We start from the raw sequence: 25,955 nt of genomic DNA, 5'->3' as shown, positions 1-25,955 counted from the left end.
GAATCAGTGACTTTGCAAATCATGCCTAGGCAGTTAAAAGGCAAGAGTGTACAGGCCATGGCGCGTACATCATACGTTGCTTTATATATCGCCATATTCACTTTTAAAAAATGTACAAAACTCTATAAATCCATCTCTCTTATATACAAAAATAGCTTAATATATTTCAGGACTGTTAGCATAGATACAAATAGATTTTTCTTTAAAAAAAAAACAAAGACTGGAAACATTCTATATATCGAAAAATAGTCTCATTAAAACACACACGCGCGGCTCTTTGTTTGGATAAAGCCTAAAATGCGTTTTGTTTAGAGAAACGAACAAAATTGTACTCTTGTCACGTTAGAAGGCTTATCAACGTTCTCTTTGCTTAGAAAGTTTGAACAAGAGATGGTGATAGTCCAAATTGGCCGGTAGTGCCCAAGTATAATTACTTGACATCGTCGCACTCCGAGTGTGTGTGGCCTAATAGTTTGCGGTAGAGATGGCCAATGTCATAACCGCGGGTCCCGGAGTGAGACTCAGCCTTGGTGGTCTGCCATTGTGTGGAACTACATTCACGGACGGCTGGTGGGTTTCAGGGGTGTCGGCTGAAGTGGGTCGCGAAGGCAGGCAGCGTGTCTTGTCCTCTTGGCTCCGTGTCTCCAAATACTTCACTCGCAGACCTGGGCAACGCAAAGGAAGAAGAAACCGGTTAAAGTCTTCATGAAGACGCAAGAAACTGCAGTTATGAGTAGAAAAAAAACCCCCAAAGTGCTGGAAAAAAAAGTTCATAGGGTCACGCAGCATCTGTGGTGGGAAATAGCCAGACGATGAAAGGAGATACAACGTGCTGGAGAAACTCGGCGGGTCAAACAGCATCTCTGGAGAACATCTCTGGACCCTTCCCCACTCTTCATTCCCACCACAGATGCTGCCTGACCATTTGAGTTCCTCCAGCACTTTGTTTTATTTTTGTTTAAAGTCTTCGCCCGTCAAAGATGGACACAAAATACTGGAGTTACTCAGCGGGTCAGTGAGCACCTATGGAGAAAATGGATGGGTGATGTTTCCGGTCGGGACCCTTCTTCAAACTTGCGTTACCCATCCCTTTTCTCCAGAGATGCTACCTGACCCACTGAGTTACTCCAGTACTTTGTGTCTATCTTTGGTATAACCCGGCATCTGCAGTTCTTTGTTTCATCAATACTGTCACTTGTCCAAATGGACTTTCAAATAAGTCGCCTGCATTAATTCCTGATGCACTGGATGATAACTCGGGTGGAGGTGGTGGCAGTATGTGGAGGAATCTTGAGCACGCACAAAAAAAACACAAAATGCGGGCCAGGCAGCATCTGTGGGGGGAATGGACAGATTCGGATCCGGGGCCCTTCTTCAGACTGATTCACGACCTACGTAGGTGATGGGATTTGTGACCCCAACTGCCTGATATCTCCGGGAGGTTGGGGGAAGACCCGCGTTTGACTACCGCCCGTCTTGAATAACTCAAACCCACCTAACGTTAAAAAAAAATTAAACGATATGCGTAGAATTGGTCTGAAGAGGGCAAGTTGAAAACATTGGTCGCGTTGTATCTCTGAGTTTTGGATGTGCGCGTAACGACAGCAAAGTACTGGAGTAACTCCGCGGGTCAGGCTACATCTCTGGAGAACATGGATAGGTGACGTTTCTGGTCGGGTGCTTCTTCAATGATTCCGAGGGGGAGAGAGCTGGAAAGGGGGAGAGGCAGAGATGATGTTTCAATCTGAAGGGTCCCAATCTATGTTTTCCAGAGATGCTACCTGACCCACTAAGTTACTCCAGCACTTTGTGCCCTTTTGTATATTAACCGACATATTTTAAGTTCCTCCTTGTATCTACAGGTGATTGGACCAAGGGTGGGACGTAATGTAGGTTACCGCACCGTTTCGCGCTTTCGCCCAAGTGGAATTTCTCCGGGAATTTGGGCGCTGACCAGCTTACCTGCTGCGCCGGGAGGGAGGAGAGGCAGGTGGTGGCGGCTCAGAACCAGGTGGTAAAGTCCAGCAGCTCCTGTTCCTCTGCGCTGAGCGGGTCGCAGGAGGCGTCGTCGGACGAGCAGGAGGAGAGGGGCGAGCCGGCCATGGAGTTCATCTCAGCGGAGAGTCCGGGCGAGAGCAGTCCCGACTGAAAGACGGCGCTCACCGCGTCGTGTTCATCCAGCAGTTGTTGCAGAGCTCGGATGTACTCGACGGCAGAGCGCAAGGTTTCCACCTTGCTCATCTTCTTGTTGGCGCTGCCGTTGGGGACGTGTTCCCGCAGGGTGGCGAAGCCCATGTTGACCAGCTTCACTCGGTTCCTCTCCCGCTCGTTGCGCCGGGCCACGGCGGCCGGTTGCTGCGGGGGTAAAGTGTACCCGAAACCGCTGAAGCTGAGGCGCCGTTTGCACCGCAGCAGCTCCGGGGAACAAGAGCGCTGCCTCTTCACCTGGTGCCGGTGCTTGGCGGAGGACAGGGACTGAGGCTGCCCGGAGCCCGGGCTGGCTTCCCTCTCGCCCGGCGCAACGGCGGCGTAAAGGCAGGCGGACTCCAGGCACGCATGCTGTTGTTGCGATCCCACGCTCCTGGCAGTGCTGCACATGTTGGGCATCGGGGAGGGGAGGGAGCAACTCCGCGCCGCTCTGCAGACCTTGGAAGGGCGCAAACTCCGCCGGCGTTGCGCCCGACCCGTGCCGTTCGCGTGCTGCGCCGCACTTCACTCCCACCTCGCCTTTTATAGATTTTATTGAGGTTTTTTGTTGTTGTTGTTGTTGTTGCCAATGCGAGCCCTCCCCCTCTCTGTGGGCACGCTTCCTCTAGCTCGGCGCCTGCTATGCACCCGCCGGCTCCCAGCCGCAGCCTTTTCAAACGGCAGCTTTACGCCGCAGCTCCTCCCCTTCGCCAAACCCTCCCTCTAAATGCCGGTGTCCCGGGCGTGCGCCCGACGCGTGCCATCCGCCCCCAGAATAAACACAACCCCTTCTTCCCCACCCCCACACGCTCAATAAGCACCACACCAGCAAACCACCGGCTCCGTCTAACTTCTGATAAAGGTTTCTGGATGATTTTCAAAACCTTCTGACTTTTAGATCTCGAATTCTAGAGAAAACAAGCACTTAATTGAGGGGAAAGCTTTCGTGCGACGGGAGGCTTTAAAGAACATCACCTATCCAGGTCCCCAGAGATGCTGCTTGACCCGCCGAGTTACTCCAGCACTCTGTGTCCTCTTGTGTGTTAACTAGTGTGTGCGGTTCCCTGTTTCTACATATTAGCTTTCACTTGCTGATCTACGAAGTTTTGTTCGTGAAAACTTCACGCTCCAGGCTGGGAACCGAACTCATTATTTACTGTTCAACTCGCGATGAATGAAATCACTCCACTGCCCAATGAATAATGTGGGGGTCGACGTATCCGCGAGTAAAGTTTGTTACATCCACTTATTTTGTTATAAAACTGTAACACGAGTACAATGTACAAACTTAAAATAAGTTCAACAGTTAAAATTAACTTGTCTGTGTGCGTGTGTTAGAAAAAGAGAGGGAGACGGAGAGAGAGGGGGGGGGGGGGGGGGGGGAGAGAGAAAGAGAGAGAAAGGGAGAGGGAGGGGAGAGGGAGAGAGAGAACGTGTCAAGATTAAATAACAGCTCCACAAAACTTTCGCCTGAATTGCTATTGAATCCATTGGAACTGTCTGCACCCGGCTGGTATCAGACACGCGTAACCGCTTTGCAAGGAAATTAAAGTTCTTTCACGCTTTAAAAAAAAACACAACCAGCTGATCTCCCTGCACCAGCGTAAAATAAAACACAGCGACAAATTCACCCAGCCCCCTCCCTCCCCGCCTCCCTCCTCTCTGTAGATTCCCCCCCCGCTCTGCCCGCGTCTCGCCCGGCCACAGGCTTGTGAAAGACGCAAGCGGTCTATTCAAGACCCGCAATTGTTGGGCTTTTATTTCAAGGAACGAATCTTCCATGGTTTGTCAAACCATTTCTGTTGCCCAATTAGAGCTTTGTCCAGGTTTCTTCCAAGTGCGAGAGCCGGTTCTGAATATTAAAAGTCTGCGCTCGGGCGAATAGTTAATTTGACAATGGAACGCCGAGATTTGTTTAGAGAGCTACACACACACACTTCTGTTGTCAACATAAATTTCATTTCCATCAAATAGATCAGGGAACAAAGAAGCTAGTGATAACTAAGGCTTCTTAAAAAAAATTAAAAGCCTTGGAAGATTAGCTGACGAAGTTTGAAGCGAGATGTTTCATTCACTGGAGATTTAATTCATTAGAGTTAACGCTGCATATAACAATATCATCATCTGTATTATTAATTTAAATCAGTAGCAAGCCCCGGGAAGTTGGTTATGTGCCTCTCTTTTCCCTGGGCTTTCAAGGGTAAGGTGGGAGAATTCCGATGTGGCAACGGACGCGGAGATACAAGGAACTGCAGGTGCTGGTTTACAAAAAGAAAAAAAGGCACAAAGTGCTGGAGTAATTCCGAGGGTCAGGAAGCGTCCCTGGAGTACATAGAACATACAACATAGAACGGTACAGCACAGGAACGAGCCCTTCGGCCCACAATGTGTCGAACATGACGCAGTTAAACTGGCCCAGTGTACTACTGCTATACACTTGTACTGTGTCTGAGATGCTTATCTTAGAGATATCTAAGCGCTTTTGTGTAGTGTTACTTGCACTGAACCCAAACCGTGGCCTGTCTCTGTTCTCCAGAAATGCTGCTTGCCCCGTTGAGTTATTCCAGCACTTTATGTAATTTTGTGTAAAGCAGCGCCTGTAGTTTAGACTTTACAGATACAGCGTGGAAACAGATCCTTCTGCCCATCAAGTCCGCACTGACAAACGATCACCAGTGCATTAGCGCTATCCTACACACTAGGGACAAGTTACAATTTTACCAAAGCCAAACATCTACGCCATTGGAATATGGGAAGAAACCGGAGCACCCGGAGAAAACCTACGCGGTCACAGAGAGAATGCACAAACTCTGTACAGACAGCACCCGTAGTCAGGATCAGACCCGGGTCTCTGGAGCTCATGTCATAAGTGATAGGAGTAGAATTAGGCCATTCGGCCCATCAAGTCTACTCCGCCATTAAATCATGGCTGATCTATCTCTCCCTCCTAACCCAATTTTCCTGCCTTCTCCCCATAACCTCTGACACCTGTATTAATCAAGAATCTATCCATCTCTGCCTTAAAACTATCCACTGACGGCCTCCACAGCCTTCAATGGCAAATCATTCCACAGATTCCTCTGATTAAAGACATTTCTCCTCATCTCCTTCATAAAAGAACGTACTTTAATTCTGAGGCTATGACTTCTAGCCCGAGACCCACTCACTGGTGGGAACATTCTCTCCACATTCACTCTATTCAAGCCTTTCACTATTTTGTATGTTTCAATGAGCCCCCCCTCCCCACCCTCATTCTTCTAAACTCCAGCGAGTACCGGCCCAGTGCCGACAAACGCTCATCATAGGTTAACCTACTTATTCCTGGGATCATTGCCCACTGGTGTAAGGCACTGGGCCACTGGGCCACTGTGCCGCCGCTTAAAAAGACTTGGTTACTTGTTTCTACATTTAGAAGCTAAGTTGTATTGAGTTTAACTAATTGATGAGATTCTGTGTGGCCGTAGAGCTGGACAGCTTCGGAGACGCGGGTTCGATCCTGACCTTGGGTGCTGTTTGTGTGAAGTTTGCGCGTTCTCCTTGTGACAGCATGGGTTTCCTCCGGGTGATCCAGTTTCCACTAACACCTCAGAGTAATCTTAGGCCCCCTTCGCCCATGGCTGAGCATGGGTGCCTCCAGGGTGCTATTCCCTATATGGAGGATGCCTGTGCGCGACTTTGTTTAGCGTGGGGAGACTGGTGCACAGGCAGCCACCCCGCGATCCTTAACAGATCTGGGTCAGGGTCCAGTGGCATGGAGTCCAAGATGACTGGAGACCCTTTTCTGCTGCAGCCTTCATCCGCCTACTCAGCCGTTGTGACGCTCCACTAAGGTCAGCCATCATCCTCCGCCTGTTCCACCGTTGAGGTCTTGGTTGGATTGCTCTTTGTCAGAGACCTCCCCCTCGACCTTACCGCCATGGGCGGCCCGACCAGGAGCGTAGCTCCAGACGGCATCACTCTCAGGATCTCAGGTCCACACAAGCTTCTCCACCACGACAAGGTGACAATCCGCGGAGAAGAAACCCAAAAATGCTGGAGTAACTCAGCGGGCGAGGCAGCATCTCTGGAGAGAATGAATGGGCGACGTTTCGGATCCAGACCCTTCTTCAGACTGATGGCAGGGGAGGGGGCGGGACAAAGATAGAATGTAGTCGGAGACAGTAAGTCTAGTGGGAGAAATGGGAAGGGGAAGGGGATGGAGAGAGAAAACAAGGGCTATCTGAAGTTAGAGAAGTCAATGTTCATACCGCTGGGGTGTAAACTACCCAAGTGGAATATGAGGTGCTGTTCCACCAATTAGCGCTGGGCAGTGAGAAGCTTGTTCTGCATTCTATCCAGTAATACTGTACACGAGTACAATAGATCCTCTTCTGTAGAGTCGCCATGATCCGGTGCCATCTTGCAACTTCCAAGTCTCTGAAAAGTCTGATCTCGGCCCAAGGAGATCTGCAGATTCTTATTTTTCTCACTTTAAGGCCCGGTGTCCTGGCGGCACTGGTCGAGGTCGGCCTAGCCCAGCGCGATGCCGTCAGCTCCATCCACCTGACAACGTAATTGAAGGTAGTTCGTTCCTCAGCGGTGGGCAACAGCCAGGAGAGTATTTCACAACCAGAACCCTACTGTGAAGGTATAACAGTTATACGGCAGTGTAGGAGCTGATGTGTACCACGATATAGGACAAGAACGAGGCATCGCTGGTCAAACCTACTCTGACGCAAGTCTTCACCAACATTGGGGTGGCAAAGTGGCGTAATGATAGAGTTACTGCAATACAGCACCAGAGACCCAGGTTCGATCCTGACTATGGGTGCTGTCTGTACGGAGTTTGTACGTTCTCCCTGTGACCGCGTGGGTTTTCTCCAGGTGCTCCGTTTTCCTTCCACACTCCAAAGGTGCACCAGTTTGCAGGTAATTGGCTTTGGTATGTTTTCAAAACTGTCCCTAGTGTGTAGGACAGTGCTAGTGTACGGGTTGATCGCTGGCCGGCGTGGACTTGGTGGGCCGAAGGGGCTGTTTTCATGCTGTACCTCTAAAAGTCTAAAGCTGCCGCAGGCTCCGTTCCATCCGTTCGCTCGTCCTCATCCAACACTCCCACCGCAAACCCACAGTCCATTGCCCCCAGCAGCTGCCCCTCCCTCCGCTTCCGTGCGCAGAGGTCACCTTGGCCCACTTCCCAAGCCGACCGCGGAATATGAGGGCACATACCGAGGGACTGACTTGTGAGTTCATGGACTGTTCACAGCCGTCTACTTTCCCCTTGAATGTCAGTGTTGTTCAGTAGGTCCCAAACTACGTGGTTGATTCTATGCGGTTAGATCTACAGAGGTTAACGCCTGATGGCTAAAGATTAGTTTTATTATCTGGAGGTTTCTAATGCTGGAAATAAGTATTATGCATGAATGTTTCGTTAAATTTACTTCATCCTTAATGCACATGCGACCGTCATAATTGATAAAGTTGGAAGTGTGTGCAATTCGCTGAAGCTGGAGAAAATGAAACAGCTTCCAAATTGAAGAACAGTGGTGCAGCGGGTAGAGCTGCTGCCTCACAGCGCCATAGACCTGGGTATGATCCTGACATCTGGTGCTGTCTGTGTGGAGTTTGTTTCTCCCTGTTTCCTCCAGGTGATCCGGTTTCCTCCCATATTCAAAAGAGATCTGTGAAGGTTTGTGCGTGAATTGGCTTCTGTAAATTGTCCCTGGCATGTTGGATATATCTAGTGTACGGGTGATCGATGATCAGCGCGGACTCGGTGGGCCAAAGGGACTGTTTCCACGCAATATCTCTAAATTAAACCAAAACTAACCAGCTTCCAGTCTGAAGAAGGGTGGCAACCCGAAACATCCATGTTCTCCTGAGATCGCTGAGTTACTCCAGCTCTTTGTCTTTTTAGTAAACTAGCATCTGCTGGTCCTTGTTCCCACATCTTCTAGATTTCCCTGTTTAATAGTGAAGCCTTACTTGGAATATTGTGTTCAGTTTTGGTCACCCTGCCATTGAAAATATTTCATTGAGCTGGAAGGAGCGCAGAGATTTATAAGGATGTTGCAAGGATTCGAAATCCTGAGCTACAGAGAGAGGTTGGGCAGGCTAGGAGTTTAATCATTAGAGTGCAGGAGGCTGAAGGGGATAGATAAGGGGAATGGCGGGTAGGGGAATAAAGCATTAAGAGGGCTATATAAGCCCCTGTCCCACTTAGGAAACCTGAACGGAAACCTCTGGAGACTTTGCGCCTCACCCAAGGTTTCCGTGCGGTTCACGGAGGTTTTTGTCAGTCTCCCTACCTGCTTCCACTACCTGCAACCACCTGCAACCTCCGGGAACCGCACGGAAACCTTGGGTGGGGCGCAAAGTCTTCAGAGGTTTCCGTTCAGGTTTCCTAAATGGAACAGAATAGGTTTGTGAGGGGAAAGATTTAATAGGAACCTGAGGGATGATTTTTTTCACAGGGTAGTGGATTATGGAAAGAGCTGGCACAGGATGTAATTGAGGCAGATCTGCTTCTTGTCGAGTCCACACACAAGATTAGAATTTGTTCAGCCAGAGCTGAACACACTTGGCGGCATCCGCATACAATGGTGTCTGTCTTGTCGCGTCTTGTGCGTGGTGGTGGAAAGATTGGTGGAAACAGGGCCGCGACGTGAACGCTCTTTCCTTGACCCCATTGAGGCAGATGATTTAACAACATTTACAAGACCTTGCACTGTTTCTCTGTAACTGTAACATTATAATGCTGCAACACTGTATTCTACACTCTGGTATTTTTCTCTATGCACTGCCTGCTGTACGTGTAGGGCGTGATTACAGTATGATTGGACCGGATAGGACACAAAGTGTTTCACTGTATCTCAGTACACGTGACAATGATAACCTGAACTAAACTAAGGGGCTAGTATTGTGCACGGATCGTGCACTCTGTATAAAGCTCAAGAATTGAGCATAGTTTAGTTTCAGTTCAGAAATACAGCGTCGAAATGGCCCTTCGGCGCTGGTCTGCGCCTTCCGTGCAGACCAGGGATCAACCCGTACACTAGCAATATCCTACACACTTGAAACAATTTACCAAAGCCAATTAACCTGCACATTTGCGTGCATTTGGAGAGTGGAAGTAAACCGGAACACCTGGAGAAAACCCACGACGGTCACAGGGAGAACGTTTATATCTCTGTACAGGCAGCATCCGTAGTCGGGATCAAATCCGGGTTTCTGGCGCTGCCCTTTTTAGGTTGTAGAGTATGTATACTGGGCTGCATTCTGAATTGTCTCTGGAAGGATGTCGTTAAGCTAGAAAGAGCGCAGAGAAGATTCGCGAGGATGTTGCCAGGATTTGAGGGCCTGAGCTAGAAGGAGAGGTTGACTCTAGGGAGAGATTACGACTATATTCCTTAGAGCACAGGAGGCTGAGGGTTGATCTAATAGAGCTGTATAAAATCATGAGGGGAATGGATAGGGTGAATGCACAGAGTTTTTGACCCAGAGAAGGGGAATAAAGAATCAGAGGACATAGGTTTAAGGTGAGGGAGGAGAGATTTAATAGGAACCTGAGTGGCAACTTTTTCACACAGAGATGGGTGTATGGAATGAAATGCCAGAAAAGGTAGTTGAGGCGGGCACTATAACAACATTTAAAATGCATTTGGACAGGTACATAGATAAGAAATGTTGGGAGGGGTATGGGCCAAACACAGGCAGGTGGGACTAGTGTAGATGGGGCATTTTGGTCGCCATGGGCAAGTTGGGCCGAATGGTCTGTTTCCGTGCTGTATGACTGTAACATTTGTGAATCAGTGGAGTGTATGGGAATTGTAAGTTGCACTGAGGATGTTACTGAGGCTGGGGATGGGAACCACAGGCAGGGTTTGCGGGTTAGGACACTTGAGTTGTGCTGTGACCATTGACTAACACCGTGTGTTGCCGCTTATCTTCTGTGAGCGCAGTTAAAGCTTCCTCAGACGGTGAAGTTTGCTCTGTGTGTGTGTGTGTGTGTGTGTGTGTGTGCGCGTGTATGTCAGCCTGTCTGTGTGTATCTGTGCCTGTGTGTGTACAAACTGTATGTCTCTGTGTGTTTGTCTGTATATGAATAAAGGGGAGGCCATTTAAGACTGAGGTGAGAAAAACCTTTTCACCCAGAGAGTTGTGAATTTGTGGAATTCCCTGCCACAGAGGGCAGTGGAGGCCAAGTCACTGGATGGGTTTAAGAGAGAGTTAGGTAGAGTTCTAGGGGCTAGTGGAATCAAGGGATATGGGAAGAAGGCAGGCACGGGTTGTTGATTGGGGACGATCAGCCATGATCACAATGAATGGTGGTGATGGCTCGAAGAGCCGAATGGCCTCCTCCTGCACCTATTTTCTATGTTTCTATTGGTGTCTGTTGGTGTGTGGTCTGTTTATGTGTGCGTGTCGGCGTGTTGGCGTGTGTGTCTGTTTGCGTGTGTGTATGTCTGTATGGCTATGCGTCTGCGTGTGTTAATGCGTGTGTGTATGTGCGAGTGTGGATGCGAGTGTGTGTGTGCGAGACGTGTCTTATCGCCTTATCCCTTCCACGTCCGCTCGATCCTGGTGTCTGAGCCGTTCCACCAGCGGCGAACCCTCGCATCCAGTATCCCTGACCGGAGCCGAGCCCCCCCCCCCCCCCCTCCATCCATCTTAGCGCAGAGTCTTTAGCGGGTGACAATGGGACTAAATTGCAAGGGACAAAGAGAGACCCAAATCCTTCACAACTAGATAGCTTGTTACATTCCTACCTCACGCCATACACAGCTTTTACAACATCCCCTCAGTGTTTTAAGTACAAATGAAAAAGTTTGTAACGTGATGTAAGTTAAAATATATAAATGTGAGTTTATGCAAGTTTAAATATTCAGCTCAGTATACCCAGAAACGGACACATTCTAGGAGTCAAGGTGCGGGTCACGCAGCATCTCTGGAGAACACGGATAGGTGATGTTTGGGGTCGGGACCTTTCTTCCAAGACATTTCTTTGTTTCTACAGCGCACACATTCTCCCCGTTTACAACAGACCAGCGTTGAGAATGACTTCAGACCATTGATCCCGTTTTAACACGGCATCAAGCCTGGTATTTAAAGTTTCCAGCTGTTTTTCTAAAGTCCTTTGCAAAGCCGCCTGAGCAAATTTGAAACGCCCGTCGAGCGGGACTGTATTACCTCGGAAGACTCGATAGATATGTAGATTTAACCTCTGCAACGGTTCCGCGAGTTTGCCCGGAGCGCTTGTTTGACTGCGCTTGTGTACAGTGTGGAGGGAGATGGAGAGAGACGGGGAGAGTTCTGTGGCGAAGAAAAAGGGGGACTTAAAATTTATGCCCTGGCAGAATGGCAGAAGCAATAAAAGCAACTGAACGCGTTGCTACGGGCTACATAGCTAGACTCTGTTTGTCTTTTGAAAACCACTGCTCACAAGAGCGGCAGGTGTGGGTACACAGGTGCACGCTGTCTTCTGATGCAAGATAAACAATGTGCCTCCCAGAACTAATTTATTGCATTTCCAGATTTGATAAACGTTGAGGCAAATCGTTCAAGAGTTCACGGTGCAAGTCAACATTCAGGGCACCGACTCCGCAGATCTAACGTGAAATGTCTGCCATCTGCTGCTGTAACCCGGTACTGCAGGCTACACGCAGCAGTCCGGGCTTCATAGACACGAGGAACTGCAGATACCGGTTTACAAAATAATGACACAAAATGTTGGAGTAACTCAGCGGGGTCATTGATTCCATCAACACTTCACGCTGCCTTGGCAAGGCCACCAGTATAAGGACCATTGTCACCCCAGTCACCACCTCTTCTCCCCTCTCCCGTCAGACAAGAGGTACAGAAGTGTAAAAACTCACACCTCCAGATTCAGGGAGAGTTTCTTCCCAGCTGTTATCAGGCAACTATATAAAATTCTTAGAGGATTGGACAGGGTAGATGTAGGAAAAATGTTCCCAGTGTTGGGGGAGTCCAGAACCAAGGGTCGCTGTTAAAGAATAAGGGGTAGGCCATTTAGGACTGAGATGAGGAAACACTTTATCCCCCAGAGTTGTGAATCTGTGGAATTCTCTGCTGCAGAGGGCAGTGGAGGCCAATGCACTGGATGCTTTCAAGAGAGAGTTAGATTTAGCTCTTGGAGCTAAGGGAATCAAGGGATATGGGGAAAAAGCAGGAACGGGGTACTGATTTTGGATGATCAGCCATGATAATATTGAATGGCGGTGCTAGCTTGAAGGGCTGAATGGCCTACTCCTGCACCTGTTTTCTATGTTTCTATCCTACCAACAAGTAGAGAGCAGTCCTGAGCTACTACCTACCTCATTGGAGATCCTTGGATTATCTTTTATCTGACTCTACTGAACTTTATCTTGCACTAAATGTTATTCCCTTTATCCTGTATCTGTACACTCCGGCTGGCTTGATTGTAATCATGTATAGTCTTTTCGTTGGCTGGATAGCACACAACAAAAAAGCTTTTCACTGTACCTTGGTACACGTGACAATAAACTAACTAAAATATAAACACAATCAAGTCAAATTCAAGTACAATAGGTAGAGCAAAGGGGAAGATACAGATGCAGAATATAGTTCTCAGCATTGTAGCGCGTCAGTTCTGAGAAGATATAGTGGGCATTCCACCTGGAATGGCTGGATGAGTCAACAGATGTACACTTGGGCACCTAAATGTCTCTGTTCACACTAAGCCTGCCCCAACAGACTCTGAGGTACAGAAAACCAAGGTTAATGCTAAAGGAGTGGCATGGTGGCGCAGCGGTAGATGTGCTGCCTCACAGCGCCAGAGACCTGGGTTCAATCCTATGGGTGCTGTCTGTGCAGAGTTTATATGTTCTCCCTGTGACCGCGTGGGTTTCTTCAGGGTGCTCTGGTTTCCTCCCACACTCCAAAAACATGCAGGATTGTAGGTTAATAGGCTGCCGTAAATTGTCCCTGGTGTGTAGGATGGAACTAGTGTATTGGTCAGCGTGGACCCAGTGGGCCGAAGGGCCTGTTTCTCTAAAACTAAACCGAAACACTTGAGTTCAATCCTGACCTTGGCTGCTGTCTGCGTAGAGTTTGCACGTTCTCGCTGTAATCGCGTGGGTTTCCGAGTGTTCCAATTTGTTCCCACATCCCCAAGACCTGCGGGTTTATAGGCTAATTAATTGGCCCTCAGGAAATTGTCCCTAATGTCGATGAGCAAGTGGGATAACACAGCACTAATGTGAATGGGTGATCGATGTTCGTCGTGGACCTGGTGGGCCTGTTTCCATGTTGTATCTCTAAAACAAAAACAAGTGGAGAACTTTGAATTGAGTGGGAGGCCTGTCAATCATACATAAGGGGTGTGTCCCCCTGGTCCCAATGCAGAGCAAGGTCAAAGATCTTTCACTGAAGTATTGGCTCGCGCTGGGCTGAAGGAGAGATCACTGCAGACCAGCGAGAGGGGCCAAGTCTTCACCCAGCTATCCAGCACCAGGCCAGAAGCAGCCAGTCCTGCAGAAACCCAGGCAATGGATGCAGTCGTCTCCAAGAGGAATGGAGAGAATGTCCAGGTAATTATCCAGTGGTAACACAACGGGAAAAAGGAAGAAAGAGAAAATGAATGCTCTGACCCACATCTACCTTTTTGTCTCATTAATAGTTTCTACACAAACATATTTAACGGACACTCTGTAGAGACGGGTAAATACATGCAGTTAACATGCAAACATCGACACGCATACACACACATACACATGTGCACTCACACACACACACTCTCTCACACACACACACACACACACACACACACACACACACACACACACACACTCTCACACACACACACACACACACACACACTCACACACACACACTCACACACACTCACACACACACACTCACACACACACACACACTCTCACACACACTCATACATCCACATACACACACACATGCGTACTCACAAACACACTCACAATATACACAGACATATCCACACTGTGAAGTGCACGCACACATTCACAAATGGCACGTGCACAGACGCAAGCACACATATAAACACACAGATATTCACTACTACTAGCATAGAAATACACACACACACACTCACACAACTAAGACAGACAAACATGCACACATACATGCAGGCACGCACACATGCACACTTATACATTGACACAAATACATTCGCACACACATTGACACAGGTATGCATGTTATCAGGGGCAGGTACACATAGACACATCCTTAGTTCTTTCAGTTATTGAGCATGAATGAGATGAATATGAGATATGAGATTTTGGAAGTCAATCAGCTCATTGACCTGTTTTTGCCTGAGGGGGTGGGGTGGAAGACCACCCTCCCACCTATGATCAGTCTGAAGAAGGGTTGCAACCTGAAACATCACCAATGCACGTTCTCCAGAGATGCTACCTGCCGCGCTGAGTTACTCCAGCACTGTGCTCAAGGTTGCAGCATCTGAGCTCTCCTGTGTCTCTCCGCTGCTCTGGATTCAATCCCCAGGGGTGGTCTACCTCTACACCCTGGAAGTCAAACGCAGATAGGGCAGCACAGCACCAGAGTTGCTGCCTCACAACACCAGAGACCCAGTTTGATCCTGACCTCGGGTGCTGTCTGTGTGGAGTTTGCACGTTCTCTCTGTAACCATGTGGGTTTTCTCCAGGAGCTCCACATTCCAAAGACGTGCTGGTGTGTAGGTTAATTGGCTTCTGTAAATTGTCCTTAGTGTGTAGGATAGAACTTGTATACAGGGTGATCGTTGGTTGGCCTGGTCTCAGTGGGCTGAAGGGCCTGTTTCCATGCTGTACCTCTAAACTAAACTGAACTAAACTAAACCTCTGATAGTCCTTGACCTGAAAAAAGCTCAGTTTCTCTCTCCATAGATGCTGCGTGACCTTTCAATGATCCCAACAGTATCTGCTTCCTTCCAAATTTCCAGCTTCTGCACTGTTTTTGTTTTCATAAAATTTTGCAAAGTCCAGAATTGAACTTGTGGCGTTGGTGAAGTTAGCTGCCATGATGTTGTTCATGTTCTCAATTCTAGAAATCAATGTACATCGAGGAGCAGTCCAAAAAGGGCAATGTCATCTCAGTTATCTTCTCCTTGAAGGAAGAGGTTGGAGCCCTGGCCAAAGCCTTGCGTCTCTTTGAGGTAATTCCTGTTGAATTCCTGATCCAGAGTGAACAAGAGGGTGATATCGCCTTGTGTGAAAGGAGAGGGCTGGCGCTACTACCCCTTGCCAAGGATGGAAGTGGCGCTAATGGCCTTACAACACACAAATGGTTAAGGCATTGGCATCTGCTTAGGTATCGCCTTCTTCTCATGTACAGTTGTATTAATTTGCTGTGGCTGATTTGAATCCTGCTTCATGTAATTTCTGGGTTGCGTCTGTAACCATTACATAGAACAGTACAACACAAGTAAAGGTCATTCAGCCCACAATGTCTGTGCCAAACATAATGTTAAATTAAACTAATCTCCTCAGCTGGCACCTGATCCATATCCCTCCATTCCCTGCATAGCCACATGTCTATCTAAAAGCCTCTTTAACGCCATTATCGTATCTGCCTCTACCAGCATCCCTGGCAGCTCGTTCCAGGCACACACCACCCTCTGTGTAAACAAGTTGCCCCGCACATCGCCTTTCAACTTTGCCTCTCTCGCCTTCAATGTTATGTCCTCTAATCATTAACATTTACACTATGGGGGAATAGTGTCTGGCTTTCTACCCTATCTCTGCCTCTCATTATTTTATAAACTATTATCAGGTCTCACCCAGCCCCTGGCACTCCAGAGAAAACAATCCAAGTTTGTCCAACCTCTCTTTATAGCTAATCCTCTCTAATCCAGGTCGCTATTGCTAGTGGTCCTTAAGATCAACATTGAAGATTGTTCCTACCCTACAAATGTTATTTGGGGAAACTGATTTTTCTTCTGTCTTGTAAATCCTACCTCTCTTCACTCAGTAACATTTACTGGGGCAAAACAAGGTGATTAAATGGGAATTCACCTTGGTCAGTCGTACTAAACCCCCTTAATAAAAGGGGTGAACCCCCTCTTTCGAGTAACAAAGAACTGCTGATGCCGGTTAATACATAAAAGAAGAATGACAATACCCAAGATATACACAAGGTACTGGTGTAGCTCAACGGGTCAGGCAGCATCCCTGGAGAAAAAGGATGAGTGATGTTTCGAGTTGGGACAGGTCTGAAGAAGGGTCCTGACATGAAAGGTCACCCATCCTTTTTCTCCAGAGATGCTGCCTGATCGACTGAGTTACTCCAGCACTTTGTGCCTATATTTGGTATAAACCAGCAGCTGCAGTCCCTTGTTTCTACAAGGGCAATATCTCGTCTGAAGAAGTGTCTCGACCTGAAACATCACCTATCTACGTTATCCAGGGATGCTGCGAGATCCGTTGGAACATTTTGTGTCTCCCTACATGGATGCACTTTACACTATCCCTCCAGAATTCTGCTCCATTGACGTTGAAAATACCAGGGAGTTTTTTGCCGCAAATGTACAGGTAGTTGGACAGAAAGCATTTGAAATATGGTTTACAGTTTTAGTTTCATTGTTTAAGCAAGGATTTATTTGCATTAGATTGGAGGCCCTTTAGAGAAGATTTGCGCGATTGAATTTTGGGTTTAAGAGTGTCAGGAGTGTTAAAGTGTTTAATTTCCATATGGACAGGGACAGGAACAATTAAAATCGTATTGGATGCAGCTTAACAGGCATGCTAGACGCAACAGATAAATATGCAATAAAGAATAATACAACAATTTAACCGTTATACAAGGACACCAGGCCATAATGTTGTGTATGGACACAAAGTGCTGGAGTATCTCAGCGGGTCAGGCAGCATGTCTGGAGAAAAGGAACAGGTGACGTTTTCAGTCAAGACCCTTGTTCAGATTGAGAGTCAGGGGAGATGGAAACTAGAGGTATGAAAAGGTACAGAGCAAATCAGAGCTGGCACCGATGACCAATTAAAGGTGGAGCCCACAATGGTCCATTGTTGGCTGTGGAAGAGGTGATAATGAAGGGATACGAACAGTGAAACTAACAGGATGACTCGGGTGGGGGAGGGACAGAGAGAGAGAGAATCTCTTATACAAAGAATTTTATACAAAGAGTCTCCCTTATACAACCTTATACAAAGTCCATCATGGTTTGCCACTGAGGTAGAGTTGTAATTATTGTTGACACTGTTTGACAACCTGATGAAACTTTTCTTGAACCTGGTCGTCACAGTTCTCAGGCTCCTGTACCTTCTTCTCGATGGTAGCAGCAAGATGAGGGTGGCACGGTGGCACAGCGGTAGAGTTGCTGCCTCACAGCACAAGAGACCCGAGTTTGATCCTGACTATGGGCGTTATCTGTAATCAAAGTTTGTACATTCTTCCTGTGACTGTGTGGGTTTTCCCCTGGTGCTCCGGTTTCCTCCCACATCCCAAAGACGTGCGGGTTTGTAGGTTAATTGGTTTCTGTAAATTGCCCTTAGTGTTTAGGATAGAACGTGTACATGTGGTTGTTAGTCAGTGCAGACTCGGTGGGCCGAGGGGCCTGTTTCTACACTGCATCTCTAAAATAAAACGAGAGTGTGGTCAGGGTGGTTTGGGTCTTTGATGATGTTGGCTGCTTTCTTGAAGTGCTTCACACTGTCCGTTTCTAGTAATACAATAACCTGCAGATGCTGGTTTATACCAAAGATAGACATAAAACGCTGGAGTAACCCAACGGGTCAGGCAGCATCTCTGAAGAACATGGACAGGTGATGTTTTGGATTGGGACCTTTCTTCAGCTACCTATTTTCTCCAGAGATGTTGCCTGACCCACTGAGTTACTCCTTACCTGTCCCTGTTTCTTGCGTCAGGTTGAAAGAAATAATGGGCAGGGTCGGAGTGACACACCAGTGTTGCACACTTAGTGCAAATTTGTAGATAGATGAGCGGGTAAGTTCCATGCATGACCTTTGCAACAAATATTGTTGTTGACATTACTAAGGAGGTCAATACTGGTCAAAGCATACCGTCAAGTTCTAAGCGATCAGCTGATGTGTGTACACATTAACTACCCTTTAACGTTTATTTATGCAATGAGCTTGAGATAGAGAAGCACGTAGAGCTGCTGCCGCACAGCTCTCGTGACCCAGGTTCAATCCTGACCTCGGGTAATGTTTGTGTGGAGTCTGCATGCTCTCTCCATGGTGGCTCCAGTGTCCTCCCGCAGGCTTTCGGCACATTGGCCTTCAACAGTCAGGATATTGAGTATAGAAGTTGGGAGGTTATATTACAAATGTACAATGTGCTGCATTTGGGGTATTGTGTTCAGTTTTGGTCACCCTGCCAAAGGAACAATGTCGTTTAGTTGGAAAGAGTGCAGTGAAGATTTACAATGATGTTGTCAGGACCCAAGGCCCTGAGCTACAGGGAGAGGTTGGGCATGCTAGGATTTTATTCGCAGGAGACTGTGGGGTGATCTTATAGAGGTGTAACTAATTATGAGGGATAAGATAGGCCAAATGCACAGAGTCTCTTTCCCAGGGTAGGGGACTCAAGAACTGGAGGACATAGGTTTAAGCTGAGAGGGGAAATATTTAATAAGACCCTAAGAGGCAACTGTTCAGCACAGGGAGGGGTGGGTATATGGAACAAGCTGCCAAAGGAAGTTATTGAGACAGGTACCAGAACAACATTTAATATATACTTGGACATGTACATGGATAGGAAAGGTTTAAAGGGATTAATGGCAAATGTGGGCAAATGGGTGGGGCTATTTTAGATGGATTATCTTGGTTGGCATAGATGAGTTGGGCCGAGGGGCCTGTTTCCATGCTATATGACTGCATGCCTCTATTCCAAAGGCGTGTGGGTAAGCTAGTTAATTTGCCTCTGTAACTTGTCCACAATATAGATGATGGCAGGAGAAAGAGACAGGAAGAAATGGGTGTGTATATGCAGGGGAATAGGCTGCAGGGAGGTGAGGGGAATGGGATGTTGGGATTAATCTGAGAGCTAGTATAGAATTGATGGGCCAAATGGTCCCCTTCAGGAAGATATGAGATTTATATGGAATCTAAAGTCATTCTCAGTGCTTTTGTGATCAGATTATATCTAAGTGCCATTACAGCAAAAATGCTAAGGATTAGGCCACGGGACACAGGCCACATCAAGGCACATCTGGGCATATCTGCAAGAAGTACTAGGAAGTTATTCAGACTCTGGAGAGTTAGATCACAGGTTACACGTCACTATCCTGGGTTTCAACCAAAACCATTGGAATCAAAAACTAGAGGGTATAGGTTTAAGGTGAGAGCGGAAAGATTTAATCGGGTGGCATGGTGAGTTGCTGCCTTACAGCGCCAGAGTCCCGGGTTCGATTCAGAAAATCGGAGCACCTGGAGAAAACCCACACGGTCACAGGGAGAACGTGCAAACTCCATAGAGCCAGCACCCGTAGTCAGGATTGAACCCAGATCTCTGGCGCTGTGAGGCAGCAACTCTACCTCTGCACCATTGTGCTGCCCCAGGACTTTAGACAAAGTAATCCATCTTCCTACAAAGTTTTGGTTAGCTCAACGCATAGTTCCTGGGTGCACATTGAGCTTCCATTGACCAACTAACCCCTCAGGATCAGTGCCCAAAGAGGCTGGCAGTCGTAAACAGCAGCCTTCAAAAACCAAACCACCATGGATTTGTGGTGAGGGGGGGAAGATTTAATAGGGACCTGAGGCACAACATTCTGTACACAAAGGGTGGTGGGTGTATGGAATGAGCTGCCAGAGCAGGTAGTTGAGGCAGGTATGATTGCAACATTTAAGAAACATCTGGGAATAGATAAGGTGAAAGCATTTTACCTAGAGTAGGGGAATCAAGACTCAGAGGACATAGGTTTATGGTGAGGGGGGAAAAGATTTAATAGGAACCTGAGGGGCAACTTCTTTACACGAATGGTGGTCGGTATTTGGAACGAGCCATTGGAGGAGATAATTGAAGCAAGTACTATCACAGCGTTTAAGAAACAATAGACAATAGACAATAGGTGCAGGAGTAGACCATTCGGCCCTTCGAGCCAGCGCCGCCATTCAATGTGATCATGGCTGATCATCCACAATCAGTACCCCATTCCTGCCTTCTCCCCATATCCCTTGACTCTGCTATCTTTAAGAGCTCTATCTAACTCTCTTGAAAGCATCCAGAGAACTGACCTCCACCACCCTCTGAGGCAGAGAATTCAACAGATTCTCAACTCCCTGTGTGAATAAGTGTTTCCTTGTCTCCATTCTAAATGGATTACCCCTTATTCTTAAATTGTGGCCCCTGGTTCTGTACTTCCCCAACATCGGGAACACGTTTCCTGCCTCTAACATGTCCAAAGTCTTAATACTCTTATATGTTTTAATAAGATTCCCTCTCACACTTCTAAATTCCAGAGTATACAAGCCCAACCACTCCATTCTATCAACATATGACAGTCCCGCCATCCTGGGAATTAACCTTGTGAACCTACGCTGCACTCCCACAATAGCAAGAATGTCCTTCCTCAAATTTGGAAACCAAAATTGCACACAATACTCCAAACATTTAGACCGGTACATGGATAGGACAGGTTTAGAGGGAAATGGGCCAAACGCAGGCAGGTGAGACTAGTGTAGATGGGGTATGTTGGTCAGCGTGGGAGGAACGGCTCATTTTTGTTGTTGTTTGACTCTATGAAATATGTATCTAACCTAAAGAGAAATTTCTAGAAATACTCAGCAGTTTCAGGGAAGAGGGGAATGGAATGTTTCAGGCCGGTCAACTGCCACAGTTGTGATGAAAGCTTATCGACCAGGAACATTGAACCTAACCTTAAAAATGATGGCCCCCCTGATTTAGGTCTGTGTGTCATCACATGCACCAGAGTGCAACAAAATTCCTTGTTCACGTGAAGCTCACAGTGTAAACAGTGTACATACTGTATTGATGAATTCAATGAATAAATAGAATGGGTGCAAAGTAGCAAAAATGTTGCAAGATTTAGTGAGTTTGAGTTTGAGTTCAGTACAGTAAAAGATTTTTGTAAATAACCGATAAGGTAGAGTTAAGAGTGGAAAGTCTTGGACCAGAGGACACTCGCTGGAGTTCAGAAGGATGAGGGGAGATCTCAGTGAAACTTACCGATTTATGAAAGGCCTGGGTACAGTGAATGTGGAGGGGATGTTTCCAGTAGTGGGAGAGTCCAAGACCAGAGGGCACAGCCTCAGAATAAAAGGACGCGCCTTTAGAAAGGAGAGTAGGAGGAATTTCTTGACATAGAAACATAGAAAATAGGTGCAGGAGTAGGCCATTCGGCCCTTCGAACCTGCACCGCCATTCAATATGATCATGGCTGATCATCCAACTCAGTATCCTGTACCTGCCTTCTCTCCATACCCCCTGATCCATTTAGCCACAAGGGCCACATCTAACTCCCTCTTAAATATAGCCAATGAACTGGCCTCAACTACATTTTGTGGCAGAGAATTCCAGAGATTCACCACTCTCTGTGTGAAAAATGTTTTTCTCATCTCAGTCCTAAAAGATTTCCCCTTTATCCTCAAACTGTGACCCGTTGTTCTGGACTTCCCCAACATCGGGAACAATCTTCCTGCATCTCGCCTGTCCAACCTCTTAAGAATTTTGTAAGTTTCTATAAGATCCCCCCTCAATCTTCTAAATTCTAGTGAAATTTTAGTCAGAGGGTGGTGCATCTGTGGAATTCATTGTCACAGACTGCTGTGGAGAGCAGGTCAATGGATATTTTCAAGCTGAGATTGACATATTCTTGATTAGTAAGGATGTCAAAGGTTACGCAGAAGGCAGGAGAATGGGGATGAGATGGGTAAAATAGATCAGTTGAAAATGGAGATGGCAAGGCTAAGATCCACAAGTTAATTTTTGAACCGTTTTGGTACGATGGTGCTGAAGGTTGAGCTGTGGTCAATGAACAGCATCCTGATGTTCTAATTGTTAAGGTGAAAACGAGCTACCTGTCGGGCAAGGGAGAGCCCTCTAGGCTCTCCCACTACTGGAAGCATCCTCTCCACATTCACTCAAGGGAGAGGGTGGCCTTTGCGGACCTGTTTCACCTGCGCGCAAATTGCAAGATTTGTCTGGCAGACTGGCCTAAACCCGGACTATGACTGATCTTTCATTATGGTTGATATTGGAGCTACTGGGCACAAACCATGGAGACAGGTCACTTTCTTTTTCCTAGGGACTGGAATGATGAAGGTTTCCTTGACACAGAAAAGACAAAAGGTGGTCAGAAAAGGAGAGGAGAGGAGGAGAGAAGTGTAAAGCTGGAGGGAGGGTTATGAGTGGAGGGGCGGGAAGGGTGAAGAGAAGGGATAAGAAGGAAGCGTGGGATTTGCGGGGTGGGACATGAGTCTACTGAGGAGGGGAGTGGATCAGGGAGAGTGGGAGGATATATTTGTGACTGTGTTTCTTTCTTTCTGTTTGGAATTTGGTTCCAAACAGTCTCCACGACAAGAGGAGAACAGATGGGTTGAATCTTTTACTGAGGGAAGGGAAATTAAAAAATAGAGGGTGTAAGTTTAAGGTGAGAGTAGAAAGATTTAGTCGGAAATGGAAGGGCAATTTTTTCACACAGAGGGTGATGGGTACATGGAACAAGTTGTGAAAGAAAGTAGTTGAGGCAGGTACAATAACAACATTCAAAAGACATTTGGACATAGAAAATAGGTGCAGGTGGGAGCCATTCGGCCCTTCGAGCCAGCACCGCCATTCATTGTGATCATGGCTGATCGTCCCCAATCAATAACCCGTGCCTGCCTTCTCCCCATATCCCTTGATTCCACTAGCCCCTAGAGCTCTATCTAACTCTCTCTGAAATCCATCCAGTGATTTGGCCTCCACTGCCCTCTGTGGCAGGGAATTCCACAAATTCACAACTCTCTGAGTGAAAAAGTTTTTTCTCACCTCGGTCTTAAATGGCCTCCCCTTTATTCTAAGACTGTGGCCCCTGCTTCTGGACTCGCCCAACATTGGGAACATTTTTCCTGCATCTAGCTCGTCCAGTCCTTTTATACTTTTATATGTTTCTATAAGACCCCCCTCATCCTAAACTCCAGTGAATACAAGCCCAGTCTTTTCAATCTTTCCTCATATGACAGTCCCGCCATCTCAGGGATCAATCTCGTGAACCTACGCTGCACTGCCTCAATCACAACGATGTCCTACCTTTCGTGTCCATCTTGTTACTAATGTTGACCTCGCTGTCATCGTCCGTCCTGAAAAGGACGCAAGCTTCCGGCGACAATCAGTGGAAGCCATCACTTGTTACAATAGATGATGGTGGTAGCAGAATTAGCTCAGGATACTTCCAGTTTCAAGCCCCGCAACATGGATCCTTCTGCTCTGGGGCCATTTAGACAGGTACGTGGATAGGAAAGGTTAAGAGGGTTATGGAGCAAATGTGAACTAGCATAGATGGGGAATCTTGGTCAGCATGGATGAGGGGCCGAAGGGCCTGATCTGTGCCTTAGTTTAGAGTTTCCAGAGTTTAGAGAAACAGCAGGGAAACAACGGAGTCCATGTGGACCATCAATCACCCGTTCACACTAGTTCTATGCTATCCCACGTTCACATCCACTCCCTGGACATGAGGGACAATTTACAGCGGGCCAATTAACCTACAAACCCGCAAATATTTGGGACGTGAGGAAACTGGAGCACCCGGAGGAAGCTCCCCATGGTCACAGGGAGAACGTGCAAACTCCACACAGACAACACCCAAGGTCAAGATCGAATGCGGGTCTTTGGCGCTGCACTGCTATGCCGCCCTACGTTCTATGTTTTATGCTCCATGTGCTGTGGAACTGTAACACTATAACACAGTGGCACCATTTTCTGCACCCTGTATTTTTCTCTTTACACTACGTGTATGGCTGGATTGTACTTGTATGAAGTAACTACCAGCTGTGCCACTGTGCTGCCCTGTTTTGTAGGACTCTATGACTCTGCATACACCCCCCCACCCCCACCCACCCTATTCCAGAGGAAAGAGCTCTTGTCATCACAGCCATGTGACATGTGGCCACCCTCCTATCTCCCAACCTTTGCACTGTTTGCTCACAATATGTATTGCAGTGAAAGTTCTAGAAACATCTGAACAAATGTGACTCTAATATTGCGTTGTGTTATTTATCTGCCAAGTGTCAGCTGGGGGGTCAGTTGATGGGCAGCGGGTGCAGAAGAGGTCTTTGCACCAGCCTATGAGAGCCCCCAGTTACTCCCCGCCCCTCTGCTCCCACTTCAGGCTGCGTTACATTGGAAAGTTATGACGCAACTATGGTCGCAGAAATAACGTCTCCATTTGTTTTGTTCGGAAATATTTATTTTTCTTTTGACATCCTCTCATTTTTAAACGCTGATTTATAAACAGATGGTAAATCATGGCCAAACCCGGGGAAATGGATCTTTCCTTCGTTAGGTGAGGAAATCTCAGTCCTTACTTGGTCTGGCCTGGCCTGCCAATGTGGGTGACTCTCATGCTCCTGTCCCACTTAGGAAACCTGAACGGAAACCTCTGGAGACTTTGCGCCCCACCCAAGGTTTCCGTGCGGTTCCCGGAGGTGGTTGCCGGAGGTTGCAGGTAGTGGAAGCAGGTAGGGAGACTGATAAAAACCTCCGGGAACCGCACAGAAACCTTGGGTGGGGCGCAAAGTCTCCAGAGGTTCCGTTCAGGTTTCCTAAGTGGGACAGGGACATTATATACCCCAGCAAGTTCAATCAGGAACAGGCAATAGATAGTTAAGGGCACGGAGTTTGTACGTTCTCCCTGTGACCCCATGGGTTTTCTCCGGGTGCTCCAGTTTCCTCCCACATTCCAAAGACGTGCAGGTTTATCTGTTAATTGGCTTCTGTAAATTGCCCCTAGTGAATAGAACTAGTGCACAGGTGATAGTTGGTCGGGGCGGACTCATTAGACCGAAGGGCCTGTTTAAATATAAATAATAGACACAAAATGTTGGAGTAACTCAGCGGGCCAGGTAGTATCTCTGGAGTAAAACAATAAGTGAAGCTGCAGGTCAGAACCCATCTTCAGGCTGACCCGAAAGGTCACCTATTCTTTTTCTCCAGAAATGCTGCCTGACCCGCTGAGTGACTCCAGCATTTTGTGTCTATCTTCAGTATGAACCAGCATCTGCAGTTCCTTTTTAACAAACAATTATAGTGTATATTGTGTTTGTCTGGCAGGAGAAGGGTGTGAATCTCACCCACATTGAATCTCGCCCGTCCCACCTCAAGTGCGGAGAGTACGAGTTCTTCATTGACCTGGACTGCAAGAGCATCTCCAGCCTGGAGGAGATCCTCCACAGTCTGCGGCAGGAGATCAGCGGTGGCGTCCATGAACTCTCCCGTGACAAGATAAAGGACACAGGTGCCAGTGTTGCACACGCGCACACGCACACACACGCACACACACACACGCGCACACGCACACGTGCACACACACACGCGCGCACACGCACACGTGCACACACACACACGCGCACACACACGCACACACACACACGCGCACACACACACACGCGCACACACACACACACACGTGCACACACACACACACGCGCACACACACACACGCGCACACGCGCACACACACGCACGCGCACACACGCGCACACACACACACACACACACACACACACACACACACACACACACACAGAAACGCATACACATACAAAAACACCCATACACACAAACATGAACACAAACAC

The 25,955-nt window shown here is 47.6% G+C and overlaps 2 protein-coding genes and 1 non-coding gene across 5 annotated transcripts in view; 2 read left to right on the top strand and 1 right to left on the bottom strand.

Annotated features, from left to right (window-relative positions):
- Positions 1-201: 201 nt before the first annotated feature.
- ascl1 (achaete-scute family bHLH transcription factor 1) lies at positions 202-2,901 on the bottom strand. The gene is made up of 2 exons (XM_033037940.1): positions 1,963-2,901; positions 202-665 (listed from the first exon to the last, which is right to left on the bottom strand). The coding sequence occupies exon 1, from the start codon at positions 2,605-2,607 to the stop codon at positions 2,002-2,004; it is 606 nt and encodes a 201-aa protein (XP_032893831.1). The 5' UTR covers positions 2,608-2,901; the 3' UTR covers positions 202-665; positions 1,963-2,001.
- Positions 2,902-13,550: 10,649 nt separating this feature from the next.
- pah (phenylalanine hydroxylase) overlaps positions 13,551-25,955 on the top strand; it is a 53,886-nt gene continuing 41,481 nt past the window's right edge. For all 3 annotated transcript variants that reach the window (XR_004414853.1, XR_004414852.1, XM_033037939.1), the window contains exons 1-3: positions 13,551-13,733; positions 15,227-15,334; positions 25,429-25,612. Coding sequence is in view for 1 of the 3 variants with exons in the window: in XM_033037939.1 (XP_032893830.1) it covers positions 13,692-13,733; positions 15,227-15,334; positions 25,429-25,612 (334 nt within the window). In the remaining 2 variants the exon portion in view is untranslated. The remainder of the gene's footprint in view (positions 13,734-15,226; positions 15,335-25,428; positions 25,613-25,955) is intronic.
- On the top strand, positions 15,383-15,504 carry LOC116984289. Its single transcript, XR_004414954.1, has one exon. It is a non-coding gene; the product is annotated as a U6atac minor spliceosomal RNA (small nuclear RNA).

Source organism: Amblyraja radiata, chromosome 19 (genome assembly GCF_010909765.2).
Source record: "Amblyraja radiata isolate CabotCenter1 chromosome 19, sAmbRad1.1.pri, whole genome shotgun sequence".
Taxonomy (NCBI): Eukaryota; Metazoa; Chordata; class Chondrichthyes; order Rajiformes; family Rajidae; genus Amblyraja; species Amblyraja radiata.
Note: the sequence above shows the minus strand (reverse complement) of the source record. Positions and strands in the feature narration are given on the sequence as shown.

Excerpts from the sequence above, each read along its gene's own strand:
- ascl1 (XM_033037940.1), bottom strand. The coding sequence starts at position 2,607 with ATGCCCAACATGTGCAGCACTGCCAGGAGCGTGGGATCGCAACAACAG.